General features: G+C 42.1%; 2 protein-coding genes across 4 annotated transcripts in view; one reads left to right on the plus strand and one right to left on the minus strand.

Annotated features, from left to right (window-relative positions):
- Nucleotides 1-23,992, plus strand: part of mertka (c-mer proto-oncogene tyrosine kinase a) — a 412,118-nt gene that overhangs the window by 173,549 nt on the left and 214,577 nt on the right. The gene's annotated exons all lie outside the window — the stretch shown is intronic.
- Nucleotides 1-23,992, minus strand: part of LOC311059257 (phosphofurin acidic cluster sorting protein 2) — a 96,946-nt gene that overhangs the window by 53,356 nt on the left and 19,598 nt on the right. For all 3 annotated transcript variants that reach the window (XM_084077002.1, XM_084077001.1, XM_084077000.1), the window contains exon 2: nucleotides 6,519-6,606. In XM_084077002.1, coding sequence (XP_083933128.1) covers nucleotides 6,519-6,606 — 88 coding nt within the window. The remainder of the gene's footprint in view (nucleotides 1-6,518; nucleotides 6,607-23,992) is intronic.

A 23,992-nucleotide genomic window follows, 5' to 3' on the forward strand; every position in this document is an offset into this window, starting at 1 on the left:
AACCGTTACATAATCTTTTTTTTTCTATACATCATTATGGCTCAATATGCAGCGGTGACGGAGTACAGCCTTGACAGTATCCACAGTAGATGTTTTGTGCTGCACAGAGAGAGAGAACAGGGGGGTAAATCATGGTGGCTGAGTACCGACCTTGTCACTAACTGTAAAGGGCCCACAATGCCGGGCCTTGTATGTGCTCCTTTTCTCAAGCTTTAGTAGCTAGTAACAATGAATCAAGGAACAAAAGCCAAGTGCTCTCAAACTGCCTGACATGCATTAACCCATTAAGACCGGAGAACGCATCCGTGTCTTTTTCAGATTTCATTGGCTATTTTTTGAGCTTGTAGATCTGCTATTTATTTATTTTTAATCGTGAAAATCTTTGAATATATGTTTTTTAAAGCTATTTCTTTTTACTCAAACCTTTGCTTCTGGGGGATTCTACAAATGTCTTCTAAATAAAAAAAACAATGTTGCTATAATATCAGTTTTCATGCCAAGGACCACCAAAAATGATATGTATTTGGCCGTGGACCCCCCCATCTCAACATATTTTTGTTCCAGGGACCCCCAGAAGTTGTAACAGAGTTAAAAAATGTTCGCTTTAAAAAAAAAATACATCTTCAAAGATTTGCACAAATGTTCACGATTTTAAAAAAAAAATAGCAGATCTACAAGCTCATAGCGCGGCACTCGGTGCTTGTATATCTGCTATTTTTGAATAGCCCAAAGAAAATCTTTAAAATCACACACAGATGCGTTCCCCGGTCTAAATAGATTAACAATACGGAGCCTTGGCGAGGGGAGAGCTTGTACTCGTTGTCCTCCCTCTCTCTCTCTCGCTCGCTCTCTCTCTTTCTGCACCGCTGCAAGATTCTTGGACTGTCTCTCGGGGGCTCGATTGGGAGTCTGCAACAACGCCTCCCCTTCTCTCTACCCCAGCTCCAAACGCTTGTGGGAAAGCCCTGGCAACACCACCAGTTCCCCACCACCCCTACCAACCACTCACTCTCAAGTAATATCTATTTTTAAAGGATGTACAATTCCCTCTACATGGAGTCCAATCCTCACGGCTCAGACATGAGATGATTCGGGGTCAGGAACTCCATGTATGACTGTATTAACCCTTTAAGACCGGGAGAGCATCATTTGTGTCATTTTTAGATTTCTTTGGGCTATTCAAAAATAGCAGATATACAAGCTCACAGCACGGCACCAAGTGCCGCGCTGTGAGATTGTAGATCTGCTATTTTTGGGGGTAAAATTTTGAACATTTGAGTTTTAAAGCGAACATTTTTAACTCCAATCTGTGCTTCTGGGGGTCCCTGGAACAACATATTTTGAGATGGGGGTCCGCAGCCAAAAACATATACTTTTGGGGGTCCTTGACATGGAAAAGTTGGAGCACCACTAATATAGCAACATACTGTTAGAATTATAGAAAAAGTTTTTAAATATGTACAGTATTTGGCCGCGGACTCCAATCTCAAAATGTTTTGTTCCAGGGACCCCCCCAGAAGCAAAGATTTGAGTTACAAAAGGTCTAAAAATAGTAGATCTACAAGCTCATGCCACGCTATGAACTATATCTATTTTTTGAATAGCCAAAGAAATCTGAAAATGACACAGATTCCCGGTCTTAATGGGTTAAAGAGATTTAGATGTTGGGGGTTCTTCAGTAGACCGACATGCCCAACACACACACACAACTGTATCATATCGGAGCTGTTAAAATGAAAGTGCTTTGGACAGTAGCTGGAGGAGCGATGGGGGATTCTTTACACTCCATTGGCAGGACAGGACGGATGTCTTGTCGCGACCCGAGGCATCCGACACACAGATAGAGAAGAGGGCTGAGTGCATACTCGTGTTGCAGCTCATGTAGTTAGCAGAGCACTCTGCAGCAAAGCCAGCATGTTCTGTGCAAGAGATAGCAGATAGGCTGGGTCCGAGGAGGGCCTGTTTACTGGGGTCTGGCTGGGACGGTGTGTTCCAGCCTAGTCTGTATAATGTGACGAACACGATGGATGAGTTGTTCTCTGCTTGTTCCCCAGTGGGAACAAAGCAGCTTTCAGGAGACTGGAGCTGCTCTCATCAGCATCTTCATCATCTTCATCATCGTCATAATAGGGCTGGTGAAGTAATATTCGAATATCGAATATTCCTCGAATATGGGGAAAATATGTATATTCGAATATGAAGATTAATATTCGAATATAAAAAAAAAACGTTGTATTAATATTTTTTTTTGTTTATTTGACAGGGACAATACAAAAAACAATGTATGAAGTTATAAAAACAAACAAAAGATATATTTTATTGGATCCGAGCACTCGATACATTGTTTTTTGTATTGTTACTGTCAAAAAAAGTAATTGAAAAAAAAAGTTTTGAAAACAAAACAAAAATTATAATAACTAGACCATACCCGGTGAAGGGCGCAGACGAAAGTAGTTGCAAACTTGGGGTTATTGCACATCCTGCCGCGCGGTTTCTCCCCCGCTCGTGTCCCGTCGTGCCGCCCCCCCCCCCCCCTCCCCCCCGCGGGTCCTGTCGTGGCACCCCCCGCGGTCACCCCTCCCCAAGGGCAACCCCCCCTTTGGCCTTGTTTTCATAGACCTTGCTGCTTGTTTCTGGCACGAAACCTGGCAACGTTATCTCCCATTGTTTGACACATAAACGCTAATAGCTGAGATTTGATGAAATTGAAAAACGGGCTTCACAGTTAAGTTCAGATGGTAATGGTCAATGGCTGTGTGCAAAATCAGAGCAAGTGCTCCAGCCACTGAGGAGAACCGGGCAGCTTCACCATGACACCACTACAAAAAACAGAGGTTAGTCAAATTATAGGAGGATAATAATATTTGAATATATTGGAAGATCTGCCAATTTTTTAGACCAATATTCGAATATCATTTCTGAGGAAAGTTGACAGCCCTACGTCATAATCATCAAAATCCCAGGCGACTTTATCATTGCTTGGGAGTCATTCTAAAACAGGAGTCTTCAACATTTCTCAGGCAAAGGACCCCCTTAGCTGAGAGAGAGATGAAACAGGGACCCCCCCCCCCCCCACTACATATTGTATAACATGATGCAGATTAAACGTTTTCATAGACAGCTTCATAGACTTGTTTGACAGCACTGTCATCAGTGACAGTGTTGGATTCACATTAATGTGTATATTCAGACAGTTGACCACTTAAACCTTCGACACTTAAACAACTTGCGCTTGATCTGCTCTTTTTTTCCCCCCTCTACACTCTTGCCTGAAAATAGCCGATCTACAAGCTCACAACGCCTCGCAGCGCGAGGCGTTGTGAGCTTGTAGATCTGCTATTTTCGAGCCAATAAAAAGTTCCTATCACACAAACATTTGACGGCCCCCACTGTAGTAACTCTGAGGACCCCCCTAAGGGGTCCCGGACCCACTGTTGAAGAGCGTGAACAACAATCTGGTACCACCCACCCATAAAACAAACATGGGCAAATTCTCCTTCTACAGCACTGCCACCAAGGTATGGAATAGTCTAACCCCATCCCTCAAAAAAATGCAGTTCGCTGGGCTCATTTAAAACAGCCCTAAAAACTCATCTTTCTGGAGGCCATAAGAGGAGGTAGTACCAGTTTCCCGGTAGACAGGCGACCCCCCTCCCCTTTTTTTGTATATATATTTTTCTTCATGCTTTTTTTTTTGTACATAGTGGTATTTTTTCTCTGTATTTTTATGTTGATATTTGAACTGTTTGGTTGCTACTATATATGTCTATGAAATTAATACCAAGGACCCCAACGGAAACAAGTCCGCAAGGACTTTTTTGGTCAGACCTTTTAGACAAAAGTATTATAAATGTAACTGTGTTGTTTTACATTCTTTTGCCAAATAAAAATGTCAATAAAAAAAAAGCCCTGGTCTAAAAAGTTGACAGTTTAGATACCCAGGGACTGAGAGAGCAACGCAGCCAACGAGCCTCAGGGACAGAGAGAGAGAGAGAGAGAGAGACAGACAGACAGACAGCGTTTGCCAATATGCAGAGAACTGTTGACATGCGGTGGCAAGGCTTTCTCGTTAGCCCTCCAAAATCACAAAGCCTCATTTTCTCCTCCTCCTCCTCTGCTTCCACTGCTGCGGTCGGCCCCCCCCCCCCCCCCCCTCTTCATCTCCTTGATGAGGTCTACTCTGTCCTCCGCAAGCCGAACCTGCTGGAAATTGGATTTAATGCTCCAGTTCCGGTAGCTGCATGCAGTTCCATGAGCAGAGCCTAGCGGAGGCTTCGCTGTGGTTGTGCTGTGTTTTGTGTCCTGCGGGCTCGGGCTCAGCCAAGAAATGGAGAGATTTCACGCTCCGGAGACGACGCGGGGCCGAGTGGACGACGACGAGGCAAAGCAAAGCAAAGCACACACTCGGTAGCTCGCGTTCTCCTTCAGGATGAGAGCAAAAAACGAGGGACTGGGGAATTGAATTGGTAAATTGCTGCATAACATGTTTATTTTATTTCATTAACCCATTCAATGCGGGAACGCATCTGTGTCATTTTAGATTTCTTTTGCTATTCAAAAATTGCAGATATACAAGCTCATAGCGCGGCACTGACTGCCGCGCTATGAGCTTGTAGATCTGCAATTTTTTTTAAATCGTGAGAATTTGTGCAAATCTTTGAATACATATATTTTTAAAGAAAACATTTGTAAATCAAATCTTTGCTTCTGGGGTCCCTCTAGGGAACAAAACATTTTGAGATGGGGGTCCGCGGCCAAATACATATCTAAAAATGTTTTCTAAATCCTGACATTATGTTGCTATATCACTGGTGCTCCAACTTTTCAATGTCAAGGTGATTCAAAATGATACGTTTTTGGCCGCGGACCCCCATCTGAAAATACGTTGTTCCAGGGACCCCCAGAAGCACAGATCGGAAAAGATTTGCACACATTTTCCACAATGTTTCAAAAAATAGCAGATCTCGCTTGTAGATCTGCTATTTTTGAATAGCCAAAGAAATCTTAAAATGACACACAGATGCACTCCCGGTCTTAATGGGTTAAAGCTTATGATGAGAAGGAGAGAGCAGATTCAGGGCACACAACACAAGGACCATAACTACGTCCGAGCCCCATGGCGCCATTTGGCGGCCATCTTTAATAGCCATGCTAGTCAGTAACACTCTCCAGTGTATTACTGTCTGCACTGCTCTGCGTATTCATTCCCCTGTTGGATTGCCAGCCCTCTTCAGTCTTCTAGACAGGAGGGCACAGGTGGAACAGGACCGTGGCACACAAACACACACAGCAACGGCGGCAAAAAAAGGGGGCAGAACCACCGACATGGTGTAAATTAATCACACAACCCTTTGTTTACACAGTCACAGGTCAAGAGGAACGCTAGGCTTTGTGAAATAGAAACCTCCCAAAACGGGCTGACTGATAGGGTAAAATCTGACGAGTCATCATGAGACAGCAGAACAATATCAAACTCTGATCAAGTGACCATAATATTCACACACAGGCCATTTTGCAGCAGTGTTAATTTTGTTGACTAAGACAAAGACTAAAAGACTAAGATTTTGGTATTTAGTCGACTAAGACTAGACTAAGACTAAACAATTTCAGAAGACTAAAATAGGACTAAAACTAAATGGTGTGTTATTCAAAGGACTAAGACTAAGACTAAATCAGAATTTGTCAAAATGAACACTGTTCTGCAGGGTGTTCTTACGAGTATGAAGCAAGAGCAAAAATGGCCGGAAACTGTCTTCCACCTCATCTTCAACGGCGGGGCAGAAAGTTCAAGTGACAATTTTCCTAGGTTAATTGTTTCCACATGGACACCGTGGAGGACGGTTTATATATGTACTCCCCCACTAACTTAACCAAACTGTTTAGAAGGCAGTGGACCATCATTATTCACAACCACTGCTATGGGACCACTGCTGAGTGTAATGGTCTACTCTACGGTGATGAAACATGAGTCTGACTGCAGTGCACAGCCACATATTCTAACCGTTAGAAGATGCGGTTAAGAATCTAACAGTCACCGTGTGCCAGTTTGAGATCAATGGGGGTAAAAGCCAAGATGTTCCCCCGTGAGGCAGACAGGGTACAAACAGCAGTCTTTACCTATTTTTAGATGGGACAAAGGAAAAGAGGACGGGGGCAACATGGGCACTGGGCTTTAGCTGTTAAGAATGCTTCAGAAATCAATACAAGATGCCAAATCCTGCTTACTGGTACTTATGCTCCTTGCTTAGTATACTACTTCAATGCCTGTCTGCCTTTTTCAAGTGGCCCTGACTAGATGTGACTGGAGGGCTTCCTGTAAGGCTAAAGTGGGTTTGTGTCAATCGGAGGGGGATTAGTCTAGGCAACCTAGGCACAGTGATTTATATTCTGCAGGAGGGTTGCACACTTGACAAAATGTTGTGAAACGGCAAGACCGTGGTGACACACTGATATGAAACATGTCGCAATCAAAAACTGGCTTTTGTTCTTGCTATTGTTAACGTGCGATAATAACCAACCTGTATTTTCACAGCTATGGACAGGGAGTTGAGTTCTTTATCCAGTTCTTTCAGGACGATGAGCTTCTTCAATGTGAGACTGCAAAGCCTGCATGAGAGAGACAGTGGGTAGAAAGAGAGAGAGAGAGAGAGAGAGAGAGAGAGAAACAAAGAGGATACAGGAGGGAGGGAAGGAGAGATGAGAAATAACAGATTAGTGTCATGACTGACGACGTGAACACACCTTGGTTTATTGTAACGTATGTGGATGATGGATCATGATGCATCAGAGCATCATGAGTGAAATACCCTTCAGCTCAAGCCAAAACAACTCCCATTGTTGTTGCCACATCTTATTCCCGATGGTCTCTTTATTCTCCATCTGTTCTGTAATAACATTAGGCTACATTTACATGACTCTCAGGGATAGCGATGGAGGGGGGGGGGGGGGGGGGAGTGAGTGATCGATCAAATCTGGATCTGGGCTAGCCAAATGGAGACATTTTATTAACCGGTTGCCGTTAGGCCTTACCGGAATGTTGTGTAAAAAAAATGTTTTTTTGGGGGGGACAAAATACATTTTATTTCGAAGTCTACACAGTTAATTTGTTTTGTGTCTCCAGCAGAGTTTCTAGTGTCTCTATCTCTCTCTGGAAGAGGTTGCACATGAACTCTGCAGCCGCACTGAGGCGCTCCAACACAAACAATACCAATACAAAGACGAGGAAGAAGAAGAATAAAGTGGGAGTTAAGTGTGGTTGCAGGTGTAGACTTTTTTTTAACATTTAATTTTAATCGTTAGTGTTAACCGGTTGCCGATTTCTTAACGGTTAGCGGTTATCGGTTGGCCATCCCTAATCTGGGCAACCTATATCAGTGGTTCGCAAACCTTTCCATGACAAGGACCACCAAATTGATAAATATTTGGCCGCTGACCCCCCATCTGAAAATATGTTGTGCCAAGGAAGGACGCACAGAAGCAAAGATTTGTGTTATGTTCACTCATGTTCCAAGATTTTTTGAAAAACAGCAGATCTGCAAGCTCAAAGCTTCTATGAGCTTGTAGATCTGCTATTTTTGAATAGCCAACGTATAAAAGGTTAAAGTGGTTAAAATTATTGTGATACTATGTTAACTACCTTTGCTGGGGACCCCCTGGAACCCCCCGGATGATTCCTTATTGCTGGCTTTATGAGTGAATCCATGATGGAAGGTGCCGATGCGTTGAGGAGCCACACAGGGCAACATTCAGCTCTGTTCCTGCACACCACTACTACACATTTAAATGTTAGCTTTAAGTGATTCACCGCCATCTGTTCAGTATCAAATAAAACAAGTAACTCGACCCCCTACAACAGATTGTTTTTACAGTCACTTTGGGCTACATTGTATCTCAGCCTCATATGGTAAAGTAGAGTAGACCCCCTGAGCTCTTCAGGTTATGTGGATGAAGAATGGACTCACTGTAGAGTGCCAACATTAACAGAAAACAATATTTAGCTTATATTTGATCAGATATTAACACGTTAGTTTCTCAAGGGAGACGTGTTGGCTTCCACACTTATCAAATGTTTCTGCCCAACTGAAAATGAGTAGAAAATAAGTCAGATGTCAAGTAATTTCCCCACTTCCGTTTTCACCGACTGCAGAAGTAGACATTTCAATGGATGGATGTTTAAAAATACATTTTCATGAACATTGCGTCTTGATTGGTCGAACACAATTCTCGTCTGAACTGAAGAGCAATGACCGGGGCGCGATTACAGACAGTGAGTCAATGTGGCATTGTTAGTCGATCGTGGAAGAGATAGGCTGGTTTGGCTTGAGACTCCAGAGAGACAATAATAAACATGCAGGGATGTAACTTCACCACTTCCAAGTGGATACCTGTGCAAGTCAGACATGTCAACCGATTTCTGTCAAAAAGAAAAAGAGCCAGAGAGTTACCTGTAACCAGTGGTGGAAAGTAACTATGTATATTTACTTAAGTACTGTACTTAAGTTTGAGGTATTTGAAGTATACTTGGGTATTTACAGTACAATTTCCAGTACTTTTACTTCTACTCCACTACATCTCGGATCCAAATATTGTACTTTTACTCCACTACAATTATTTGAAAACTTTAGTTACTTTTCAGATATAAATCATTACATTATGAAACATAAATTAACCACCTTAGCCCTATTTTATACCTGGGCTATTGAAAATAGCCGATCTACAAGCTCACAACGCGTCCCGATACGACGCGTTGCGAGCTTGTAGATCTGCTATTTTCAAACATTTTAGTACTTTTACTTTTAGTACTTTAAGTTATTTTCAGGCGCAGTTCCTCATGAACTCCAGTCCAAAGTACCTCCCTGACCTTTAAAAAAAATCCACAGAGAGAGAGAGAGGGAGAGCACTTAACTAAAAAAAAGAAAGAAAACAAACTCGCTACTACAGCAAGACGTCAACAACATCCCCCGCGCCAAGTTTACACGACTCTCTCCTCCTGACCCACTTCTTCATCCATCCCACAGTGCACTGCATCGTGTTGAGCCTCAGCCACACCACTCACTGCCACTGGAAAACCAAACAAACAGATCACCTTTCACTCACCGTTTCTTTGGAAAAAAAAAAAAAAAAGGCTGAGTAATGAGCCTCTTAAGCCTGATTTAGTGGTGGAAAAAGCACTCGGATGTTTTAGTTAAGTAAAAGTATCAATACTGCAATGTAGAAATACTCTGAGTAAAAGTCCAGAATTCAAAATGTATTTGAGTAAAAGTAAAAAAAGTACAAAATACTATACTTAAAGTACCAAAAGTAAAAGTTGAACATGTTTTGAAAATAGCAGATGTACAAGCTCACAACGTGTCGCCATAGATCGGCTATTTTCAAATAGCCAAAGTATATAGGGCTAAAGTGGTTAATGTATGTTTTGTGATAATAATCTAAATTTGCAAAGTAACTAGTGACTAAAGTTTTCAAATCATTGCGGTGGAGTAAAAGCACGATATTTGCCTCTGAGATGTAATGGAGTAGAAGTAAGTAAGAGTATAGACAATTGGAAATACTCCAGTAAAGTAAACCTCAAAATTGTACTCAAGTACAGTACTTGAGTAAATGTAGTTAAGTTACTTTACACCACTGCTTTATGTGTCGGTGTCGCGAGCATAAGATCGCCGGTCTACAAGCTCACGGCATGTCACAGCGTGAGACGTTGTGAGCTTGTAGATCTGCTATTTTTCAAGCCTTGAAAAGCCGTCAACCAATCCATGTCCTCTCCCAGCTTGCCGTCGCAGAACCGGCTATGCTTGATTCATCATCAAGTCCCATCAAGTTCTAAAGCACTAATAATACTGTGACAGTGAAGCAGAATGAGTAGAAGACAAAGAAAAACAATTATCAAAGTCTATCAATTCTGACTGAATAGTGAAGGTTATACAGGTTTGTTTATCCCTATGGATGGCATCTATCTTGGCACTGTAAAGCACTTTGTAAACACTGTTTTGGAAAAGCGCTTTATAAATAAGGTTTATTATTATTATTATGTTACGCAATAAGAGAGGTTTAGCCCATTAAGCTGATTCAAAAACAAATCTTCTAAATCCTAACAGTTTTCTGAAATGAAATGAAAAAAAAAAAGTTTTCTATATCAGTGGTTCTCAATCTTTTTCATGTCAAGGACCCCCAAAATTAGTATGTATTTTGCTGCGGACCCCCATCTCAAAATATGTTGTTCCAGGGACCCCCCAGAAGCAAAGATTTGAGTTAAAAATGTTCCCTTTAAAAATATACATATTCAAAGATTTGCACACATTTTCACGATTTTTCAAAAATAGCTGATCTACAAGCTCATAGCGCGGCACTCGGTGCCGCGCTATGAGCTTGTATATCTGCTATTTTTAAATAGCCAAAGTATAACAGAATGGTTTAAGGTTTAAGGTTAAAAAATAAATAAATAAAAAACAGATTGCAATTGTTCCTCCAAAAACCCCAATCTGCAACTGCAAATGTACTGAGATGTTGAAACTAAAGTCTAACAGCAACAGGAGGACAGCTTCAAGTTGGGTGTTCAGTTCACACTTATGCTGAGGCTGTAAAAAAAGGGTTTGCTGACGTTTTGCAATGCCTGCAACAAGCAGTGTGGGGGGGGGGGGGGGGGGGGGGATACAAACAAACAGACCTGTATTTGTGAATTTACAGAGCTATATAGGGAGGATCTAAACAGCTTTCATTTTTTTTACTACTCCCAACAAACAAGTCAATCTCTCCCAAGGACGAGGTCAAATAAAACCCCAGAGATTGCATCTTGAGTGACCGCAATGTGAGCCTTCCAGCAGAGGCCTTGGAGCACCCGGTGCTCTGTGTTCCCATGTTGTGGAATCTAACCCTCCCTGGGCCAAAATGCTGCATTCCGCTACATTTTACAAGGAAGTGACGAAGAGCCAGTGTTTAACACTTTTTTAAAAAGCATTTGTAACTCAAATCTTTGCTTCTGGAGGTCCCTGGCTGGAACAATATATTTTGTTGATCGCTTTAAAAAAAAAAAGATACTATGTTCAAAGATTTACACACATTTTCACGATTTTTTCAAAAATATCAGATCTACAAGCTTGTAGATCTGATATTTTTGAATAGCCAAAGACATCTAAAATGACAGAGATGCTTTCCCGGCTTGAATGGGTTAAAAATGTATGGTGGGATTGCCCAAAGTAGCACACAGCATACAGTACATATTAACAATGAAAAACATGAGGTGTCCTCCGTTCAGTTATTATTTTTTTCCCAACATTTTTATCCCACAATTTTTGTAAGCCATTTTTTCACCCAGTGCCAACTGCCTGAGCTGTAATCCTGGTCACTACTCTTCCTCTGCCAGCCTGGGGAGAGCCCATGAACTGAGCTCATGCTTCCTTCAATGCATGAGGAGTGAGCAGGTCCCTTCTTATCATCTTACAAGGGGGGAGTTTCCCCCGGTAGGACGTAGCGCGTGGAAGGAACACGTTCGATTATAACCACTTTATGTCTTTATCCCCAAAAATAAGCGAATGTTTTTTGACTACCCCAAAAAAAAGAACGATAGCTCCATTCAGGATGATGGACAAACCTTACCTAAACCTGTAAGCGATGTAAAAAAAGAATTGTTGCCAGAAGAGTGAACACTACTACCATACCATCCACAACTGGTTAAAGCCACGGTAAAATGAACAAACAATAAATCTTCGTTGTATGACAATGTCTCATCAAAAAGAGCAGATCTACATACCATCATGGTGTAACTGTATTTTGTAGATCTGTTCCTTGGTGCACAACAATGATGTCACACTTGACACTACCACTATATAACCTACTGTTTATATATATATATGTATTCTTTGCACTTTTGCACATATTTTGGAATTTAACTTAAATGAATGAATGACATTGAGCTTTAAAATCATAATTTCATGTTTTATTCAATAAATAAACCACTTGTTTATACTGTGAACTACTGTACGCCGCGGTATTTTGTTAGATACCGTACCGTATAACATATACGTGAATACCTCATCTTTCTGCCTGCTCTCAGCTGGTGAAGCAACAAAACTAAATCCTGCCTAAAAAGAATCAACAAGAGTTGAGCGAGTCTGTTAGAGACCGGGGGTTATTAAATGTTAGTTAAACCTTGTAGGTAGCGCTCGGATCCAGAATGGCATAATGGCGAGGAGGATGAGTCATCATCCAGCCACAGCATGAAGGACAGAGAGTGAGTGGTGGGGGAGATGAGAGACAGAAGCAACGATATAAAGAGCTAACAGAAATAGACAGAATGACACAGTCAAGAGAAAGCAAACAAATATACCAAAATAGACACAATGAGGAGAATCAAAGAGAGAGAGACAGAGAGAGACGGAGGCCGAGCAGGGCTTAAGGTCTCGCTTCATCTCCATCCCAGCTCTCTATGGACGTGGATTCAGATGTAATTTAAATGTAAAAAGGGCTGGGGGGCGCTATGGGGTCACCTAGGGAACCCGGGCCCTTTTATTAAGACTAGAGGAGGTGCTGTTATCTCCACCATGTCAGGCTGGTAAGTGAGACTCGCAGCCATCTGGCCCCCGGTCTACTGTCCCGTCCACACATCGCCCTGTGCCAGTTTTCAGGATGCCATGCCATCCCAACGGCAACGACGACACACCAGGTGCCACCCACCAATCACTACAGTGACAGTCCTACTAAAATGTCTGCAGCCGAGTGAGTGAGTGAGTGAGTGAGCGAGTGAATGAGTGAGTCCCCACAAGTACAGAAGAATTTGAGAAATAGACGTTGTGTGGATCATTGTCCTGGTCCTCGCGAGAAAAACGTTTGTTTTATGGTTGATTTTTTTTTTGTTGAGATACTTTTACAAATAGAACAAGATCCCGTTTGAGGTTATGTTTAGGATTAGACATTTAGAGGTTAGGTTTAGGGGTCAGGGTTGTAGATTTTTTTACCTATTTCATACTTAGTTGTGCGGCGAAGGCAAACACCGAAAAATAGCCTATCTACAAGCTCACAACGTGTCGCAGCGCGACACGTTGTGAGCTTGTAGATTCGACTATTTTTCGGCTTTAGACTTGCGGTTAAAAATGCCCCAAAGAATGTATAAATCAATCATGAAATCGGCTTCCTAAAATGTTGATGTCCCCACAAGTATAGTAATACAAACGTGTGTGTATGTGTGTGTGAGAGAGACTGTTTGTTCCCAGGCAGGATTAAGATTTGATGTCCGGTCTGCCCCTCAACCTCATAGCCAGCACAGTCCCACAAAAAACGCCACCAGCCCCACACACACACACACACACACACACACACACACACACACACACACACACACACACACACACACACACACACACACACACACACACACACACACACACACACACACACACACACACACACACACACACACACACACACACACACACACACACACACACACACACACCCCTATATCAAACCATATCAAAATGCGGTTTCAAAGCAAGCCTCCACCCCGTCCCGCCCCCAAATGATAATCCTCCTTTTTGGCATGTCATTCCTTAAATCCCCCAGAGAAGCCTTTAGGGGGGGAATCACACTGTTGTTGTGAGTGGATTTGTGGTGGTATAGGGGTGGGGCGGTTACAGGCATACAGCAACTCCTCAATCCAATATTCATACAGAGAGAGAGGGAAAAGTGAGGATATAAATCATGCTATACAGTCTGTTTTCCAGTTGATAAGAGAAGAGCCCACGTGGTTGGTGGCAGGAAAACGTATCTATCTCGGTCTCAGTGCTCTGCACTGGTTAAGCTCCGTCGGTTGGGTCATTATCGTTATGGCCCGAGTGTATTGATCCTCACTGTGTTGTTTGCACTTTGAGTCAATTTGTCTTTCACAAACTCTCCCTCCCTCCCTCCCCGGTCCCTACTCAGTCACTGTCTGCTCCTCTTCCTGGGCGAGAGAGGATGCTGTGAGGGGAATTAAGTGCTGGTTAAACAGTGGTTTGGCTAAAGGACAGCCTGACCAACTATAAAGAGCCCTGATTTATAGTAAAGCCTCATTTAAATACCTACTGTATGTAGATCGGCTAATAACACGACAATACAACACAACGTGCAGACAACTGCTTAAGACAAATGGATCCAACCTTTTGCATTGCAGAGCTGCGTAAAAACACAGAAAACTACAAATCAACTGACACCCTTGGCATGATTCTGTGATGATGGACGGTGATGCGGTCAAGTAGGTTTCTGAGCACCCTAATAGGTTTAGCCTCATGGTATCAGTCACTCTGCAGCATGATGGCCAGCACTGCTCAATCTAAGTCCATTAGTGCATCCGGTCAGCAGGACACTGCGCCATCATTAACCGGTGACCTATTGGACCTCGTCATAACCTTTATTTCAACTCACCGAGTAGGCTACAGTTGATGGGCAAGCCCTCGTTTTCAATGTAGACCGAGATACAGAACATAAATCAACAGGAATACATTTATATACATCAATATTAAATAAGAGAATACAGATAATACTCGACATGATTCTTATTACTAAAAACAGATAGGCCGGAAATTAAATAAAACGGTTACAGTCTGGCACAAAAGTGTTGGAAACCAGTGCTCTATATTGACCTGAAAGCAACAAGCAAGGACGTTTACAGTTTAGCTCTCTCCCACTAATCTATATGTCATACTGATATTGTTAAGGGGTGTGTGTGTGTGTGTGTGTGTGTGTGTGTGTGTGTGTGTGTGTGTGTGTGTGTGTGTGTGTGTGTGTGTGTGTGTGTGTGTGTGTGTGTGTGTGTGTGTGTGTGTGTGTGTACGTACAGGGGGGGGGGGGTAACTGTGTAGTGAGTGGGACACAAAATGACACTTTTTGTTTCCTGACAGGTGAACATACTGTAACACCGCCAGTCCGCCATCCCCTAACAACGCCATAATACCCAACACAGAGGAGCCTTGCTTATCACCCACCCTACAGTGCATTATTATGGGCTAATCTGAGCACTACAGACAGCCACACCAATGAAGTGAAAAACCCAGCTCTTGAGACGGAAATCAAAATACACTGAAACACTTAATATCATTTGTCTCTCTCAGTGGGTTAGGTTCAACGTCATAGTGGCATTCAGAGGGATATACATATTTGCCACCCCTCTAGGTCTTCCCAGTGCCCGTTTCCAACTTTATGACCCAGTCTCCTTCACTCTGAGAGCAACATCCGTCTCATCTCTCTTCCCCTCCTGTTGTCCTCCAGTCAGTGCATCATCACACAGGGATTTGGTCTAGTCCTGTTCTACTTTAATTATCACACAAAAACACAAACATAAGCAAAGGGCACCTGAAAGGCTCTTTTCAAGTCACTTCCCCCGCTCCAAACTCTTTTCATATAAATGTTATCCGTGGTCAGAATCTCAGATAACGGGGGGGAAATGTTTTAATCAAGACCGATAAGCCTCTACAGGCTGGAGTGGAAGAGAAGTGGCTCATTTGGTGTGCTGCCTACGTTTGATTAGCATAATAAACACTTCACTTCGTACCCTGTATGTGTGTATGGTGTCTTATCTAACTCTAAGAGGCCAAGAAAGTGTGGGCTGCTCCAGTGGTTTATCGTGATGCATTATGAAAAATAATCAGCCCAGTAAAAACATGCATTATTCATTGAAAAGGTTTCATGGCTCCAGGTTTTAGAATAAAATAGATTATTACTGGAGAAGCTATTCAAAGATCATTATTTGCCACAAACTTAATAGCCAAAATATAGACCAATTATTTGTTTACTAACATTGAGCCTGGACGCACAGGTGATTTTTTCACGCAATCAATTCCCAACCTGTTTCGGGGTGCACTGGTTTCAGCACACCCCAACCCCCTCTTGTGTGTGTTGGCTAGTGAGACGCGTCCTAACGAGACCTGATATAATGGGTTTCGTTGCGCGCATACTGGCTGCACGCAGCCAGTATGACGTCGTCTGTTAAGGGGTCTATTAGACATAAGATAAGAAAACCGATCTTAACACATCGGGTCCCAGAATTTTATAATAACAGATTACGTTCGTTCGGTGCCAGAAATCTCACCGTTGCGCTGCATTGTGCTGTTTAAATCTGTAGACTCCACGACGAGCGATCCATGAAAAAAAAAGTATGCGTGTAAGTTGCGCGATGCTCCTGGCTAAAGCCTGAAACAACAACATGTCTCACGTGAGTCACCATTGCACAGCGATCGCGCATCGAGAATGACGCGTTTTGCCAACTTTAAAAAGTTAAGTAGATACAGAGGTTTTTAGCCAGGAGATAGAATGGAAGCGGATGGGAGCGAGATTTTTTGGCACGGTGATCAATCTGTTCCTTACTTCTTAGAGCAGTGGTAACCAACCTTTTCAAGCCCAAGAGCACATTTTGTTTCCAATTGTAAGCCATGATCTACCACTAAAATATGTTTAAAAAAAACGCTTGTCACGATTGCAATTTCTGACAGGCTCAATGCATTTGCATACATCCACATAAACACTAGTAGTTTTAATAAGAATAAAGATGATGGTTATATAATCAATGCCTAAATATTAAGAAAAATATTAGAAATATAAATATTAGGACAAAAATACAAATAAACGTATTTGTTGAGTTATTTTTAAATAAAACAAATCGCAAAGGACATGAAATAAATTGCTTTTACAGATGTCTTCTCTTCAATGCACAATACTTAGTTTCTTAGTTCTCAATTTCTCGGAATTTTCACATTTACACATATTCTGTTCAAATGACAAAAATGCATCCATGACCATATATTTGCACAGATATGGTGACAGATACAATACTCTCAGGATCAGCCCACCTTTAATGAGACTTCTGTGACTGCACATTATCTGCAAGCCATTTGAAATCTGGTTGATACTTAGTGAATGCCAGTCTGAGGCAGTCATTAAGATGTGAGTCAGTCATACAAGTTCTAAACTTGGATTTTATTATTTTCAAGTAGGCATGCAGCTTAAGTGCACAAGACACAATCAGGGGATACTCCACAAGTGACCAAAGGTCCAGGTTTCTAGCTCTGCCCTCCAGTTGGTAGTCAGTTAGTAGTTCAAAAATCTCCATTTCAACACCTGTAGTTAATGCAAACACATCCTGCATTTTAACTGACAGCTGTTCAATGTCAATACCGAGGAAAGGGTTTGATACAAAAGCAGCTACTTAACTCATGCCGTGTACCTCAACAAATCTACGGCCAAATTCTGATTTCAGTTTGTTCAATTGGGCACAGAATTGTACGGGATGAAAAGCAGTTGTCTGTGAGGTTTTGTGACACCTCAAGATTTGGGAAGTGTGTCAGCCTTGCACGTTTTATCTGAGAGCTCCACCAATCGAGCATCCTTTTGAATGCGTTGACTGCACTGATCGAAGTTTGCGGGCCTTGGGTAGACAACCCGGCCTGGCGGAGATCTGTGCTCTGAGGAGGACCATTCTAGTTAAGGCAGTCCATCAATCTTTAGTTACTAGTTACTTTGCAGATATCAATTTAAATGTATTATATTATAAATCATACATTAACCACTTTAGCCCTATTTTATAACTATCTGAAATAAATAGCTGATCTACAAGCTCTCAACATGCATCACAATGCGTTGTGAGCTTGTAGATCTGCTATTTTCAAACATAATTGTACTTTTACTTTTGGTACTTTAAGTATATTTTGATGCCAATACTTTTGTACTTTTACAAAAGTAACATTTTGAACACAGGCCTAAAACAGTATTTCTACATTGTGGTATTGCTACTTTTACTTAAGTAAAATATCTGAGAGAAGGCCTACTTCTTCCGTCACTGCTAGTGCTGAAATGCAATCTGCTGCGATGGCACTTTGTAACGTTGTAGAACACTGTTTGAAGATTTAAATCCAGCGTTCTCCACCACTGAAAAGGCTTGCATGTCACGAGACTGCGCTCGTCATTTCTTGAGCGCGACCCGCGAGCTGAATTATGTGTGCGCGGAATGTACAGGAAAACAACAACGCATGGCTTCCCTTGGACCAGCGTTGCCAGATTTTGTGAGAGAAACAAGCAATCAGGTCTATGAAAAGAAGTCCAAAATAAGTGACTAGGGCAGTTCAGTCCAAAATCCAAATTTATTGTCGAATGTTGTTTTAGAGCAGTGGTTCACAAACATTTTCATGTCAAGGACGAATATATTGGGGGTCCTTGAAGAACCCCCAATATATTCAAGCGACTTTACAGAAAAACAAGCCCAAAGTAGCTTATAATAAGCAGACTTGGCAACACTGCCTTGGACGCACTAGTCTAGTCTAAACTACACAAATTCTGTGAATTGTCGATGGCTGCCCGTCTGCCACCGGGCCCACCCCGCGATCGACTTAGAAGGCTTTGATGATCTACCAGTAGATCGTAATCGACTGGTTGGTTACCCCTGTCTTAGAGTGTTCATGGGTGATTCCAGGCCTGCGCTAGCCCCCCACTTGTGGAAAAAAAAAAGTATAATAATAATATTTGAATATATTCGAATATCTGCCATTTTTTAAGACCAATATTCGAATATCGTTTCTGAGGAAAGTTGACAGCCCTAATATTTACCAGTCTGTGATCCTGGCAGAATAGACAGTGTACACATGATCTACAGTAGAGAAGGGAGCTACTGTCCAAGGCACTACGCACACACTTTCTTTTTCTTTTTTTTTACATGTATTTGTACTCTGTCAACAAGTCAACTTATCAGGCAGCCCACTGAAACGGCTTTGGACAAATATTTGGTTTAGATAAGAGCGTGTTGTGATTGTAGGCCATGCTTCAGGTGAATTATCTTATCTTTATCTCTCCACCTCATCCATTCGCTGCACAGTAACTACAACGACTTTGTGGATAGATAAGTAGTAACTAACCTATACCTCAAATAGGATAAGCCCTAAGCCTAAGCATAGTGGACGTGCAGGCCTGCCACTGCATTGCTTAAGGAGGACAAGACATTCTGAGGTACCTTTCCATTGGACTAGTTGAGTTACTTCTTGGGAATGTTACTTTTTTTTCCTTCTTATTTTTTCAAAGAAAGAAAAATAGCTGATCTACAAGCTTACAACGCGTCACTTCGTGACACGTTGTAAGCTTGTAGATCAGCTATTTTTAAATGTTTTTCAAAGTATAAAATGATTAAATACATCAGTCATTTCTTTGCATATTTAAGTTATTTGTCAAATAAGTTTTGATTACAAGCCTAAAAGCCAAATAGAAATGTAGTTTTTATTCATATGTTCCAATTAAGCAATATTACACGAGAGGGTGTGCTTTACCGTCATTATTGGCACGCCAGTGATGCGGTCAGGAACGAGGCGAAGCCGAGTTCCGCGAGCATCACTGAAGTGCCAATAATGTAAGGTAAAGCACACCCTCGAGTGTAATATTGCGATTATACAACAGTTACCAACAAAACACATCCAAATGTATTCATATTGTGGGGCAATTAATAATAAAAATGTTTCGCTATTGTCCGTTTCCCTGTAAAGAAAATACTTTTTGACTGAGAGACATTAAATAGTCCCTGTAGGCTGTAGCAGTGCTTTGAGTTTGAGGCACCGTCTCATCAACACAGCTGAGCTATCAATGCTTGCGCAGTGGAATGAATTCCAGTAGGCTATATGCTCCGTCGTACGACCGTGTCACGTAGCCAAAATAACTGATCTACAAGCTGACAACGTGTCGCGATGGCGACGCGTTGTGAACTTGTAGATTGGCTATTTTCGCCATGCGATACCTTCGTACGATAAAGTATAACATACACTGGACTGTTAACAAAATGGTAGTAATTTTACTTTACACAGGAGGATATTTATAACCTTCTAACCATTGATCAACCGTAAGTCCACCAAATAAGTCAAAATTAACATAGTCCATTTTGCATAGCTGTTTTTCTCCGGTGGCGGCGGTGGGTCAGGCTACTGTCTGTTTGTTTTCCTACCGTGGGACAGCGTGACTTCACAGCACAGCTGTGCCATATATGGTCTAATCAGGTGCGGACGACTGCAGTGCGGAGTGATTTATTAATGTGATTAGGCCCGTGCTATGATGCTGGTTTGAAGCACGGCTAGAAAGCTATTTCAACCAATCAGATTGCTTGGTCGGAACTACCTGTTGTATAATGTTCGATTAATCGCGATTATTAGTGTGACAATTAATCGTCAACTTAAATCTGTAATGGTGACAGCCCTACAGACTGGGCATTAACATTTACAATTTTCCAAGCCCTCATGCATGGCGGTGTTGTACAAACATGTCAATAGTGCCCGCAGATGTTAATGCTGCACTGCGCTGCATCTGAACTCTCTCTCCTTGCCACCTCAGTGTGATTAACTTGGCCCACCTGTATTGGCTCTAGTCTGGTAGCCTGGCGTTGGAAAGACTGATAACGTGGATTCACTCTCACGTTCCTCCACGGTATCAGTCTAGACTTCAGCCTATAGGGAGCGAGTATGAGAAATCAGAAAATGAACAGGCCAATCAGTGACTGTGTTTAAAACTGCTGTCTGTAACAACAGTGAAAAGCATCAAAATCATTTTCTGATTTCTCATACTCGCTCCCTATGGGCCGAAGTCCAGACTGATACCGGGCAGAAACATGAGAGTGAATCCACGTTATCAGTCTGGCCAATGCCAGGCTACTAGTCTGGGACATCTGAGGAGACCAACATGAATGGTGGGGAGGCAGATTAAAGCCAGACAACAAGGTGGAAAAGTCAGGGAGTAGTGACCAGGGGGGTCACACGCAGTTCAGTCAATAATCCATTTCATCGGCCCCTCTCTGACCTCCCCTAGCCTGGCATGGCCAGACTAATATCACTGTGTAGATATTAGTCTGGAATCTCTGTGTGGAACCTGCATTTCCACGGGGCAAATAAAAAAAAAAAGCCTCTGGTGATAAACCCGCCCCATATTTGCAAACTGGTCCCTCAAATCAAAAAGTTTGAGAACCACTATGCTGCATTAAATGGAACAGAGCATTCATTAGTATCATTGGTGACACCTGTTAACTAAGTATGGAAGGGGCCCAATTTCTTTCCAATATGGCCGCTGTGCATAGAGCCTATTGAGAGGGGCCAGACCTAATCTGCCACGGGCATTTTTTTTTCTTTCAAATGCAGATTCGTCTGGAACCAGGCTAGACCTCCCCAGTCTCAGGTTGGCTAGTTTACTGGAAGAAGGGCCCATCCACATGTCCGACTGAGATCTAGCCTAAAAAGGACACCACTGTCCTCTACCAGAAGGTGTTCAGTGTTTCAGTATTTTGAGTCAAGTTATATGCCACTGGAAGCATCCATGACTGTGGTGAAATCACAGTTAAAAACGCCCAGAAATGTGCTAAACTTCACAGACCCTCAACCTTATAAGATCTCAGAGCCTGAGGATGCAAATATGGGGATGTGGGAATAGTTACTTTGGTTGCAAGGGCATAAAAGCGAAAAACTAAAAACATGAAATAGAAATGTTAAACCGTGTTCACACAGTGGGAGAAGACCTTTTAAATTGTACGGATCCACTGTGTCAACATACCGAATTTGGCCTCTGTTGACCTTTATCTAACAAACATACCAAAAACAAAAATGTTGTCACAAACATGCTGGTATGCAAGTATTTGTGACCGCTCTATTTCAGGACCAGTTTAGCAAAAACTTAAAGAGTCTCACAGGAGGACATGGCAACCAATAATCATATCGCAGTAAAATCCTAACTTAGGATACCGGTTGCTGACATTGGTCGTCACAACTTGTCAGCGAGGCTGACTGCTGTGGTTGTGGCACATTACAGAAGTGCTTGACGTTACCCGTGTTTATCTCAGGTGAACAGACTGAAGCGCTGATGATAATTGTTAAAGGCCTGAGGCCGGTTCTACAAATGTCTTCAAAATCCTAATAGTTTTCTGAAAAACGTATGTTTCTATGTTCAGTGGTTCTCAAACTTTTTCATGTCAAAGACCCGCAAAATGATATGTATTTGGCCGCGGACCCCCATCTCAAAATATTTTGTTCTAGGGACCCCAGAAGTAAAAAAAAAATGCTTTAAAAAAAAAATATATATATATATATTCAAAGATTTGCACACATTTTCACGATTCAAAAATAGCAGATCTACAAGCTCAGAGCGCGTCACTTCGTGCCGCGCTATGAGCTGGTAGATCTGCTATTTTTTAATATCCACAGTTAAAAACGCCCAGAAATGTGCTAAACTTCACAGACCCTCAACCTTATAAGATCTCAGAGCCTGAGGATGCAAATATGGGGATGTGGGAATAGTTACTTTGGTTGCAAGGGCATAAAAGCGAAAAACTAAAAACATGAAATAGAAATGTTAAACCGTGTTCACACAGTGGGAGAAGACCTTTTAAATTGTACGGATCCACTGTGTCAACATACCGAATTTGGCCTCTGTTGACCTTTATCTAACAAACATACCAAAAACAAAAATGTTGTCACAAACATGCTGGTATGCAAGTATTTGTGACCGCTCTATTTCAGGACCAGTTTAGCAAAAACTTAAAGAGTCTCACAGGAGGACATGGCAACCAATAATCATATCGCAGTAAAATCCTAACTTAGGATACCGGTTGCTGACATTGGTCGTCACAACTTGTCAGCGAGGCTGACTGCTGTGGTTGTGGCACATTACAGAAGTGCTTGACGTTACCCGTGTTTATCTCAGGTGAACAGACTGAAGCGCTGATGATAATTGTTAAAGGCCTGAGGCCGGTTCTACAAATGTCTTCAAAATCCTAATAGTTTTCTGAAAAACGTATGTTTCTATGTTCAGTGGTTCTCAAACTTTTTCATGTCAAAGACCCGCAAAATGATATGTATTTGGCCGCGGACCCCCATCTCAAAATATTTTGTTCTAGGGACCCCAGAAGTAAAAAAAAAATGCTTTAAAAAAAATATATATATATATATATTCAAAGATTTGCACACATTTTCACGATTCAAAAATAGCAGATCTACAAGCTCAGAGCGCGTCACTTCGTGCCGCGCTATGAGCTGGTAGATCTGCTATTTTTTAATATCCACAGTATAGAATAATGGTTAAAGTGGTTAAAATCTAAAATGACACAGATGCCTTCCCGGTCTTAATGGGTTATTTGAGATAATCGCAATCATTGTTTGCATAATCGTCATAATCGTTTCCATGTTGAGAAAGGTTCATGTCATCTAATTATTTGTATGACAATTAATCGTTAAGTAAAACTTTGTGACAGCCCTAATCACATGTATTCATTTCTGCATGGTTAGAAACAAATGTCTCAGCTCAAAGAGTTGGTATTGGAAGCTCTCCAGCCGCTGACAGAACAGCTGCTGTCCCCTCTCATGTTACACACACACACACACACACACAAACACTCTCCGCATGACATCAGGACAGCTCAGGCCAGTGGAGCTCCACTGAATTGAACGACATGCTGCCCTAAACAAAAACAGACTTTCTGCAATTCTTTTCCCCCATGGTCAGCATTCCAGATTATGTTTTTGCCAGTCCCATGCCCTCGGATCACTGCACAGCAATTGTCAGAGGCACAAAAAAGGGGGAAGTGGAGGACACAGAGAGAGAGAGAGAGTGAGTGACGTAACCCCGAGCGCTCTGAATGAAAAGAGACTGTCTATGTTTGGTGTCTGTGTGGGAGAGAGAGAGGGGCTGAAAAAGAAAGAAACTTTTTTTCAAATCAGGGCTTTCAATGCCTTCAATGTGCTTTCACTCGAACACTCTGCCCTTGTCATGAATGTGGTTTGATTCTCTCTTCAGGAAGCATGCTTGGACATAATGCTTTGCGTATGGTACAAGCCTATGTTGGGGAGGGGCCGGAGGGGGGGGGGGGGGGGGGGGGGGTCATAGAAAAAAGCACCTCTTTCGCTCCAGTAAAAGCCCAGGCATGCTGACAAAAAGCCACCAGCACTTTGTTCACTCATAACGCTACTAGTACCTGGTCGTGTCCAGCTCTGCATAATTGAGTCCAAATAAAGTATGCGCTTGT

Source organism: Gymnoscopelus microlampas (assembly GCF_963454915.1).
Source record: "Gymnoscopelus microlampas genome assembly, chromosome: 13".
NCBI lineage: Eukaryota > Metazoa > Chordata > Actinopteri > Myctophiformes > Myctophidae > Gymnoscopelus > Gymnoscopelus microlampas.